Consider the following 11,641-nt stretch of genomic DNA (forward strand, 5'->3'; position numbering starts at 1 on the left):
AACTGAAGTGTGAAGACTGTAGAGTGTTGCAGGCTGCGGGACAGTGTAACACAGATTTTAGCGCTATCTCCCTGCTCCCTATTCTAGTTAAATTATAAAGCCACCCAGCATCATACAAGAAAGCCAGGGAAAGGAATGGAAGGTCTGCACAGAATTATGGTTGAACAGTAGCCCCCCTTTTAATTTAGCCTGGTCTTCCATGGAACCAAGGCAAGGCACCCCAAACTAACTTAATTCCATTTTAAAAAATGACACTGGACACTCCTGTCTTCTACAAAAACGTCCCAAGGACATTACCAGACCAGTTTTTACAACAATTTATTTTCCAAACAGCTTTATTAAATGTGCCAACTAGCACAGGCAGCACACTGTATGAATGGGGGAAAAACATACCACATGTACAATAGCTTTAAAATTAGATGTCATCTGAATGCCACAGGACTTCTCTTTCCAGCTGACATAGCTGCAGGCAGCCTCTAATTAAGCTTGTGTTTAAAATAAGAAGACACTGGAACTTTGCCAAAAAGAAACAAAAAATCACACACAAGAAAGTTAACGGAGCAGTCTTCTGTGTCAGGAACCAAAGAGAAATTAGGAAGCGTGCTGAGCAGTTGAGAAGCAGAGTTTCAGTGTGTAGGGATACGGCCCATCTAGGAGAAAGCCAGACATATTTATGAGTCGCCTCAACTTTATTTACTCTGATAACAGAAACAGATGGGGCATCCTGTGTCATCAGCAGCAGCCAGACAAAAAAGAAGTACGTCTCAATTTTGACATCTCCCACTGTGATCCATTTCGGGCTGATGGCCTCACTCAGCCCTCAAATAGCCAAGACAAGAGCTAAACTTCACATAATCCGGATTTAAATGTAAATCACTTCAGATATATTTTACTACTCTAGTGTTTAGTGATAATCCCCTTTTCGTGGTAATAATTACAACACAACTCTGGAGACCACACACAAATGTTCAGGGGACTGCAGGTTGCACATCTCTTCAGACAGGCAACACCCATCTGACCTCAGTTCTCAATACAGGGAGTCCTCACTTAATGACCACAACTGGGATCGGCAACTCCATTGCTAAGGGACGTGGTCGTTACATGAAACATAACGAAGTGTGATGTCACGTTACCTCGACTTGCAAATGGCAATCATGTGACCATGGGATGCTGCAATGTCTGTAAATGCCCGCCAGATGCAAAGTGCTCGAATTGCCATCACCTGATCGCAGGGACACTGCAACTGTCGGTGAGCGCAAGGACTGGTCGTAAAGCTACTTTTTCTGCACTGTCTTCAGTTTGAACACTAAACAGGGCAGAGGACTACCTGTACAATTTTGATGTTGACTGCAGGGATGATGCTAACTCTGAAAGGAGGGTTTAGAACGCCAACCCCCAAGTTCACTTCACATTCATTACCAATTATAAACACCGAGACCTAATTCAGAATGTGCTTGTGCCAGTAGCTGCTTTTTCCTTCCAACCTGCAACAGTTCGGCAGAGGTAGCAATGCAGATCTACCCGCAGGGTCTCCAACAGGGTCAAAACTCTGTCAATGTTTAGGACCTATTAGCTTGCCTTTTTCTACCAGTAAAAACAAACAAACAAACAGACGAAGGGAAAATGGCAGGGAGATTCCCAAATCCTACTGTCATCACCAGGCCCGCTTCTTCAGCCTCTAGAAAACACAACATGCAAACCCGCACTGTGCCCCCCCCGCACCCTGAGGGGCTTACTTGGGTTTTTCATCTGATAGTGGTTGAGGAAAGCCAGAGTTTCCAGCGCATCCCCTTTGGTTTCCCACTCCAGCAGGCCCGACGAGCTCCTTTCACCTGCAGGCGTATCAAGATACAGGTTAGGCTGGTGCAGGACCGCCTCCACTGAGCAGAGGCAGGCAAGCTCTGAGGGGCGGACTCCGGCTCCAATCACACCCATCCTCTCTGCTGCCCCAGAACAGCGCAGGCATCCCCCTCAATTCCCGCCTTCCGAGGAGCAGCATTCCCAAGACAGGTCTCCGCAGCGGGATACTTACTTTTTCCTGAAAACACCTTGACTGACGCCGGTCTCTTCACCCCCAGCTCATCGCAAATCTGACGGGGGAAAAGATGCTACATGTGACAGGAGCGTTATGCCGCTACCCTAACCATGCTAATGTATGCTTTACGATGCTCATCTTGAATAGTCGAGTTCTGTTCCCAGAGACGTTACTGCTTTTCCATACAATTTTCAGCCATTGCTGAACAGTGTTTTACGTATTTTTGGTGCTATGTTGAAAATGTATTGGTAGAAGCAAAACAAGGAGCTGCTACTAAATATCCTATAGCCAAATAGCTCATTCAAACGTTTTACTCAGCGGAAAAATACTGAACAAGCAACAACTGGTGTTTGTTATTTTTGGTCAAGTGCTTTTTAGCACCACTTCACAGCCTCTTCGTGTATCACTTCTGTCAAAAATCAACATGAATTCATTGTCCCCTTGTGAGGCCAAATAAAGAGCAGCTCATATCCAGGCTCAGGATCCAGAGATTCGCCAATGGGACGAACCAGCAAGGGCGCTTACCTGGGTCCATTCTAGTTGCCGCTTCCAGGCACACACCAGAGGCTCTGCTATCATCGTATCCAGACATACGTTCTTTTTTCTTTAGTGTTACCATTTCTTACTTTTAAAGATGTGAGCTGCACAGAGCCACTGGGAGTGGATGCTGTCGAAATCCAATAACGTCATCATCATGGCAGACAGTAATGGCAGCACGTTTTGCTTGTCCTGATTCTTCCTAAACCGTCTGCTGAATTATTTTCCCCTTCTTATGGCCAAGCAGGCTGAGGCTGCCCCACCTCAAAGTTCTTACCTCGTAAAAGTTATCCTCCGTCACTTCCAGAGGTGCATTGAAGAAATGGAGCACGTTGCTGGGATGCTGGATTCGGTTCTTGGCCGCTTGCTCAGGGGTTGAAAACCGATTGTTCCGAGAGCCGCTGAAATCTTTGTAGCTGCAGGAGCCGTCCTCAAGGCCGTAAGACTGGCCGGGCATGATGGCCTGCTGCTTCGACACGCTGCAGACAAACCAAGAAATGGCGTTCAGTGGCGCACTCCTGCTGTTGACGCAGATTCAAGAGGGTCTGCGGGTCCTCCAGATGGCACTCACCACACGTTCAACTTCTGATCGAACATGAAGTTATTGTTGAGGTGGGTGATTGCTCGGTCCACCGCATAGCCATCTGCCATCTCCACCATGGCCGCTCCAGGCTTGCTTTTCATGAACTTCACCTGAAAAAGGCATCCCTTTGTTCAACCACGAAAAAAGGCAAAAGCAGATTGTTTTCAAAAGCAGCCCCCATCCCGGGTATGAGTACACACCTGTGTCCATTTTAATAGGGATTGTTTTATAAACACCTGATCAAAACAGCAGCCATTCTCTGCACTCAAAATGACTTCCCTGTGTATACCACCCTCCAACCAGACTCTCCAGGCCTCAATCTCATGCCCATCTTGCCTTTCACAACTGGTTGTCTAAGCCCACACTTAAGTGAATGCAAGAACAAGTTTTCCCAGCATAGCATCAGCCTGCCTTTTCAACCAAACCCGTTTCCAAAGAAGTGAAGACTCCAGACTCTCTGGAGCCATAGTACTTAAAGGTCTAGTCTGATTTTCACAGGCGGTAAGGCAGGCAGAATGCAGACTTCCAACCTTACTAAGAATTCTACTCCTTCCCTAAGGAGGCCTTTGACTTTTGTTGCCCTGAGAGACTCCTGTGACTTGTCGCCTCCATTTTCCTAAGGGTCAAATCACACATCTGGTTTCAGGACGGAGCACTGGCAGATCTGGATGGGGCTCAAGAGACAGCCGGCAGCCAGAGGGAGTACTTGGGTTTTTCAAGCAATGGACAGAAGGGGCCCAACAGCAACTTGCCCAAAGGTCCCTGAAGCAAGCAGAAAATATTGTGGGACTGGCTGCTAATGGGAAGGTGTTTCAGAGCTGCTGCTGTGAAGCAAGCAGGAGAGACCTGCCCTCAAGAGGAACCACTGACGACCAATAGGGCCCATTCCAGCTGCCACTTCCAGAACACCTCAGGCTCTGCCACCATTGGATCCACCGGGTCCCTCAGCAGCTCACCTTCTCCACGTTTCCATAGAGGCAGAAGACATTGAATACGCGGTCACAATTCATCTTAGACTGGTCCAAGCCATACACCATCAAAACGGGGCTGTCAGCGTGGGGGCCATACTCCGGAGGGGGTGGCGGAGGAGGGGGGTGCCCGTATTGAGGCCCATAGCGGCTTGGTCCCCTGTGGCGGCCACCCACGGGCGGGCCCATCCGCCTCCCTTCATAGTGAGGAGAAGGAGGGCCGTACCCTTCGTCATGATAGTGGCCGTGATAGCCCCCATGGGGTCCTCCTGAAAGAGGAAGCAAAGGTCAGCAAACAGAAGGGCAAAGCTGGACCAGGGCCAGAGAAGCCACCACTCAGACAGTGCCTCACCGTATTCAGCAGGATGGTCCCCGAGGAGAGGAGGCTGCCTCTGGCGCTTGTTAGGATTCCCGCCCGGCTCCCCTGCAAAAGGAGACCAATGTCAGAAACATCTAGGAACAGCTCAGTCACCTCGATTTCTGGGGCATACCTGGATGTTGGGAGACCTCGGTTAGGCCACGAGGCCACCCTGTGGCATTCTCCATATTAAAAACTCCAGCATCCTCAGAATAGGTCTCTTTTCCACCACGGGAGAACAGGGGGAATTAAAAAAAAAACACCTCCTTTTCAGGGGCACAACATACGACCCTCTCTCCTCCCGGTCTACCCTGATTGCCCCTTCTATACAGTCAGGGCAGTGCTGGAAGAGGCCATTTGTGGTAGATCACGACACTACCTTGAACGTAATAGCTCTGATCTCTCTCTTTCGGCCATTTAAGCAGCTCATCGGACAAACTAGAATAATGCTAGGATTCCAAGCATTATTCTCAACAATCTATCTGGCCTAGCCAAGATGTGCTCAATCCTATTTTAGTTTGCTCACTTTCCTCCAGAAATTTAACAATGTGGCAGGGAAGGGTAAAAAAAAAAAAAAAAAAAAAGGATCAGTGGAAGCCAATTTCATGACCAACTCAAACATTAGGGCAACAGGAAAAAAAGACAAAACAAAATTCTTTGCCAGCCCACTCCCCACCTCTAGCAGAGCTAAAAGGATTAAACAAGACCAAGAAGAAGATGGCAAAGCAAAGCAAAAACAGCAGTTGTCCAGTTAAAACATAAATCGGTATACAAGACAGAAGAATTTAAGCAATTCATACAATTTTCTTTCTTTCTTTAAAAAAGGAGTGTTTCGCAGTTTATTTCAATAGTCATTACAAAGATTGAAAAAGGCTACTTACAGCAGGAGTTTACAGTACAATGTCCCTTGTCACATATATATTCTGCATTTCTCTTACCATTGGACGCTTCAACAGTGTAAGCACAGTTCTGAAAGATGGCGTCCCATCAAACATACACTGCGACCCTGCGTTACATGGTTTCAGAGTCAAATACACGTCAAAAGGCACGAAACTGACACAATTAAATTAAAAAAAAAAACCAAACAAAAAAGGGCTCACAGATTTTTTTTTTTTGGTCTTCAGATGGTATCAAGAAAAAAGGACATAGCAAAGGTGTAATAATGAGTGTCCCTTCCGTGTTGCATCTCCTGATGTTTTGTCATGTGCTGTTAACAGGTTTGGTGCTTCTGGCTGTGTAGGTCTCCCGTGTGCGTGTCTCTCCTCTGTTAATGGAGTGTGCCTTGGATCTCAAGTGCCCCTGGAGCGGAAAGAGCCCCCAGGCTCTAGGGAGCTGGGGGCTTCGGGGACTTGGTGGTGTTTGTTTGGGTTTTTGTCTGTCTCCACTTGGCGCTGATAAATGTCGGCAGCCGAGGACTGCAAGAAAAGGAGTAATACGTGCCCCCCCAAACCAAACCAAGTTGACATGGAGAGCCTCTTATGTCTTGAAAGGTCTCGGGGATCTACTCCGTTCTCCGGCAAGACCGTTGGTGCACTCTGTCTGAGACCCCTCTGGTCTGTGTTTTCCTAGTTTCTGTGTTACGTTCTTGGGTTCAAGGTTTTTTTTTTTTGGCTTTTTTTTTGTTTTGTTTTGTTTTGTAAGCATGTCGTGGCCTGGTGAGTCTTTCTCTCTCTTTTTCTCTGTCTCACTCTGTGCTTGTAGATGTCTCTTGGATCGCGGTGTTGTGTTCTCGATGTTAGAAAATGAGCTCAATCTGTTGCATTTCGGGTACACTTAAGATGCTGCATGTTTTCTCCAGGCAGAGCTAATGGAAGGTTGACTTTTTTTTTCCTACACTGTGTAGTGTTAAGGAGTGTCTAGCAGAAGGCAGATCACAGGCAATTCAGAACTTCCACTGCAGTTGCATACGGTTCCCCAGGGTCATATGGGAATCTGTTCAGAGCTGGGGAAAGGCCAGATATTGCACCTCCTCGGTGCCCAGCCTGAGGGCAGAGGGCCGGGAGGCAGCTTCTGAACTGCCCAGCCCTGCCAACTTAGCCACTGCCAATCTGCACAGCGCCTAAGTATGTACCTTGGAGGAGAAAGTGAGTCATGTTCATGTCGAGTCATGTAATGCCATTGCTTGCTTCGCCGTGAGGGTGGGGTCAAAAAGGACCTCTGCCGGACCCCCCCACATCCAACAACCTCCCCACGCTTGTTTGGAGCCATCAGATGAGCCTTCTACATCCATGGAACCAACCAACTCAACTGCCAAGTCTTAAAAAAATGCCTGCTGTAACAGCGCAGCCTGCTTCAAGCTGATTTTGCGCAGAGGCAAGGCTGCCCAGCTAACAAAGGGAGGGTCCCTTTTCGTGCACGGGCGCAGTAAGAGGACAGGCCAAGGCAGGGCTTGCCAACTAGCTTTAGACTGAGCTGAAGCATATGGAGGTGACCCATCCTCACACTCCCGTTCAAGGAAATGGCACTGGAGACCCCTTTATCAAAGGACTCCAAGACTTATGCAGCCCCCCCCAAGTCCCACAGCCTGCACGCAGAAAAGGTTTTCCTTGAGCATGAGAGAAGCATTTTTCCCTTCACCCCGCCCCATCCATGGAATGGTGGAAGTGTAATATTTACACACAGACCCACAAAAATGAGATAGCTAGATCAACACAGGGGCCAAAGGCTGCAGGACACCTCGAGCTTTCCACAAGACCTCCGCTTCCAAAGAGAGGGGAGCAGCCATCCCCGTGCCCCCCAGGGCTCAAAGCTCCCTAGACCCATTCCAGATTGCCCCTTGTAAAGGAAATCTTAGTGCAGCCTGCTTTTCAACTCCCCTCTCAAATGCAACACCGCCTTCCTAGTGCTGCAATCCACACATGCACTAGAGACGTAACACGAAGAAGGGGAATTCTGTACGGAAGACACCTGATCAGACACAATCGGGGAGGCAAAGCCACCCCTATTCCCTTGTTGCTACTCTTGACACCCTCTTGCCTTGAGTCTTATAAGACTCAGGAAGCCCCCTGTAGCTGAAGCCAAGGCGCTGTTGCTCTGGCCTTCAGGGGTCCAAAACCGGGCATCATGTTGGACAGCAGGCAAATGGCATTACATCACACAAATCAGCTTTAGGAAGTGTGCTACTCAGCGGGAAAAGGAAGGGTCTGTGTATAGCTTGAGAGCAGTCTGTCATGGTTACCTTGCCCACTGAGGTTGGGGTTGGTGTAGTCCCATGTGTCCTGGTCGTTCTTGAATACATTCAGGCGAGTGGGCTAAACAGAGCAAAAACAAACGTGCAAAAATAATACGGGGGGATCACAGGAGCAAGCAATGAAGCCCTGCCGTGTCCCTCCCCTATGTTATTACGCAGCTGCTGAGCTGTCACAACACAGTGACCCAACCGGCTTATTTTACCAACCATGAGCCAAGCCCCACTGACTGTCTCTATTCCACACTGGCTGACAATCTCTGGCAGTTGGTACAACTGTTTATTATCAGAGCAGATGTAATTTTCCTATGTGCCCAGCCTTGACCTGCTTTCCATTAAGGATGCTGGACTTGCAGCCTCTTTCCTGGTTAGGGGGCACTGAAGTTCAACATCAAACAAATCTCTGGCTGGCAACAGCCACACTAGGAGTCGTTTTTGCTGGCAGCCACTGCAACGGTGTTGCTGTAACTTATTTTACAAATTAGCTGCCCTACTGGCAGGAATTCCTGCCATTCTGCAACTTAACACGGGAGAAGCACCAGACCATAGTTTTCCCAACTTTTCAACTAATGACGTAATGCCCATACCCATTAGTGATATCTTATGCAAAGAAGTAACATCAGACAGCTACCGAATGCCACAGATGTCTCTGTGCAACGCATGGCTTTGCCCCTCTTCTGCAGCCTCACTCACCTTTGCGTATTCAATCTTCAGAGTACAGCAGCCAGAGTAAATGTCGGCCCCATTCAGGGAAGCCTTTGCTCTCTGCGCACTCTGCACAGAATCAAATGTTTGCAGAGTTAAAGAAACTTTTAACTGGTTGTTTCCTAATCAACTTTCTTCAAGCTACTGGCCTTTCTTCTTTGTTCACACAGCAGCTTTCTAGCCACAAAAGTGCTCAGTCTCCCACAGCCCATGTGAAAGACCGTTCTGAACAAATATCAGCCAAGCGCTTCGCTCGTCTCAGCTATCAAAAACAAAAGGATATTCCACCATAGCCTGGACCCCATTCTTTCTAAAGATAACAATCCGCTGAACTGGACCACACGGGTTGCAGATGGTATACAGGACATCCTACAAGGGAAAGACCGTAGAAGTCAGCATAGGTCACAAGAACAGCCGTGAGTCTCCCAGCAGCCCTGCCTTCCAGAGGCCTCAACTGCACCATCTATTGAGAGGCAGACCCGCCTTCAGCAGTCCAGAAGCAAACCTTATATACAATTATAATGGTATTTTGTATTGCAATCTATGTTTTATGGTTTGAATTTATTGTGTTGTAAACCACCCAGAGTCCCCCTTTGGGGGAGATGGGGGGGTGACAGAAATTTGAAATACACACACACACAAACTGTTCAGACAACACTATCTTAACCATCAATCAGCTCTTTCTGACTGGGTCTAAAGCAAACTTGGAGGCCCAATGAAAACCAGGACTGCCACCTCCTCAGGTACTCAGTGTAGATTTGGGTCAACACAAAAGCAGCCTCATAACGCACCGTTGTAATGGAGTAGATGGGGTTCAGAATGGTGAAGAGCAAAACGTTGTTAACTCCCCGAGAATCATCCGAGTCACCAGGGCGTGAAATCTTCTGGCTGGTGGAGTAGTTGACAAAGGCCGGGTGCCCAGCAATGTAGATCTGATTGTCAGCTGCATAATTCACAGCATTGCACGCTCCTAGTATGTCCTCAAACTCTACTAGAGCCTGTCTCTTTTTGGGCATCACCACCACGTAGCTGGGGGCAGAGAGAAAAAAGAGAGCTCTAAGTCACTGGAACACGCGCACTCCACCATTATATCCCCCTGGATGTTTTAGCTGCCCGTTCCTCACCTGATTGGGCCGAATTCTTGCAGAGCCTCCACGAGATCAGCTTCCACCACACCGTCAATCAGACCTCTGATGTGGACCACAGGAGAAGCAGCCGGTTTGTGAGGATCATCATAGTTCTCCTGCAAGAAAAAAATGAGGTCATTTGACACTCCCATCAATAACATTCTAGTGCAAAAGCAGAGGAGGCTCTTTCACGAAGGGGTGTTCTGTGATACTGCAAACTGGAGCAGCTGAATCAATACTATTCAGCTCTAATGGAAGAAGAGCTAACCTAGCAGGATACGGTTAAATGGAATTCCCTGTCATCAGAGGTAGCTAAGCTATTTTTTTTTTTTAACGAGACTAGGAAAATCAGCAGGGAAAAGATTATCCTTGGCTATTAATCCTGATGGCTGCTCACTGCCTCATTGATCACACAGCCGACCTTATATGTTGATGGGAAGCAACAGCAGAAGTGGCTGTTGGCTGGACCCGGCACAACTCTCGTCTCAGCTTATGCTAAAAGAGCAGCAGATGGGTTTCTTTGGCCAATTCGTGTTCAAAGCCCCCCCCTTGCTCTATGCTAATGTCCCTTGCCCAAGGGAAAAGAACATACCCTGTGAGAAAAACCTCTGCCCACCCTAAGCATCGGTAAACCTGAGCCCACAATCTAGACGTTCCGGGCCCGATTGTGGAATCCAGTGGAGTTAACAATACTGCCCAGCAGACAGCTGCAGCAACCAGTGCCAAAAGGCACACGCCCCAGTTTAAAACACTCAAAGGACAGTTAAGCAGCGACTTTCTCCAGCAGGAGTACCGGAAGAGCCCTTGGCCGCAAGTCCTGACTCTTAAATAGGATGAAATTACTCTGCCCGCAGAACGTGCACAGCAGATGGAATTGGGCGCTGCAGGCTGAGCGAGCCACAGGCGACTCAAGTAGCAGTAACTAGGTTCACCTTTTATCTGCAGTTGTAGCGGGGAGCGTGAAAGCAACAGCTTGCCTGGGGTCTGCTCCCCAGAAGCAGCTCTTGAGTGCCACAAGCCTTCTGCCCATCGAGGCCAACCCTTCCTTGTGGCAGCAAACGCTTTGGGCGCCATGGGGTGGTAACAACAACAACAACAACAACAACACTGGTAGTTGCAGTAGTCATAATAAGGTAGCCATGCACGCCTTTCAGCTGTGACTTAGACTGCGAAAGGCCGGGAAGTGCTGCCATTTTAAGGCATCGCAGGCCAGGTCCGGCGAGGCCTCAGCCAAGCAGGCGGCTGGGCGGGCTGCTTCTGTAAGCGGAAGCCCCGCTCCCGGGACAGGGCGGCTGCCCTTTTCCCCTCCCAGCCGCCCAGCTCAGAGCCCAAGGAAAATCGGCGGCTTTAAGCGCTGAAGGAAGACTGGCTCGCGGGGCCCGCTCCCGCCCAGGCGGGGAGACTGCGCCTACCCACGGAGGCTCCACGGCGGCCCCCTGCTCCAGCGCGACTTGCCCGCCTGCGCTCCCCAGGAACGCCCATCGCCCCGACGCCCCACCCGCGTGGGACCGCAGCCCCATGCCCGCTGCGGGGGGAGGGGCGTTGCGGCCCAGCGCGGAGGGCGGACCGTCTGGCTCCCCCCCGGGACGCCCCCGCCCAGCTCCGCCCTTCTCCCCCGGGCCTTTCCTCCGCGGCCCGGCTCCGCTCTCACCCCGCCTCCGCCGGCCGCTCCCCCCGGCCCGTGATCCGCGTTCTCCGTTTTCTGGCGCTTCGGGGCGCGCCCGCCTTCAGGGCCGCCCCCGTAGTAACGGCCGGAGCCGCCGCCGCCGCCGCCTGCCATCTTCACCATGTCCCCTCCGCGTCCCGAGCCGCCGCCGCCGCCGCCTTCGCCGCTCTGGGAACCTCGCCACCGCCGCCGCGACATGGCGCCCACACTACACCAACCCACCGTCGCTCCCTCCTCAGGCACGCCTCTATTGGGCTCGCCCGCCGTCACTCAGCGGCGTCGAGGCTCTCATTGGGTCGAGGCGGTACCTTACCTACCTTTGTCCCGCCCTCCGCCGCCATAGGGTCGGCTGTCTCCCGCCTGCCGATATGATTCGCTCCCGCTTCTGTTTATCAAGGGTCTTGGCCTTCTCAGTTGGCCAGCAGGAACGTCCGTCCCCTCTTTCTTCAAACTCATTGGGTTAAAGTGGCGTCTC

The 11,641-nt window shown here is 50.2% G+C and overlaps 1 protein-coding gene across 1 annotated transcript; it reads right to left on the reverse strand.

The window, feature by feature from the left end:
* Window positions 1-317: 317 nt before the first annotated feature.
* HNRNPL (heterogeneous nuclear ribonucleoprotein L) lies at window positions 318-11,300 on the reverse strand. Its single transcript, XM_063311950.1, has 13 exons — window positions 11,152-11,300; window positions 9,498-9,616; window positions 9,165-9,402; window positions 8,655-8,742; window positions 8,362-8,456; window positions 7,660-7,732; window positions 4,476-4,547; window positions 4,112-4,392; window positions 3,144-3,265; window positions 2,850-3,051; window positions 2,033-2,090; window positions 1,737-1,832; window positions 318-650 (listed from the first exon to the last, which is right to left on the reverse strand). Exons 1-13 carry the CDS (start codon window positions 11,287-11,289, stop codon window positions 592-594), a joined length of 1,641 nt encoding a protein of 546 aa, XP_063168020.1. The 5' UTR covers window positions 11,290-11,300; the 3' UTR covers window positions 318-591.
* Window positions 11,301-11,641: the final 341 nt, after the last annotated feature.

Source organism: Candoia aspera, chromosome 10 (genome assembly GCF_035149785.1).
Source record: "Candoia aspera isolate rCanAsp1 chromosome 10, rCanAsp1.hap2, whole genome shotgun sequence".
Lineage (NCBI taxonomy): Eukaryota > Metazoa > Chordata > Lepidosauria > Squamata > Boidae > Candoia > Candoia aspera.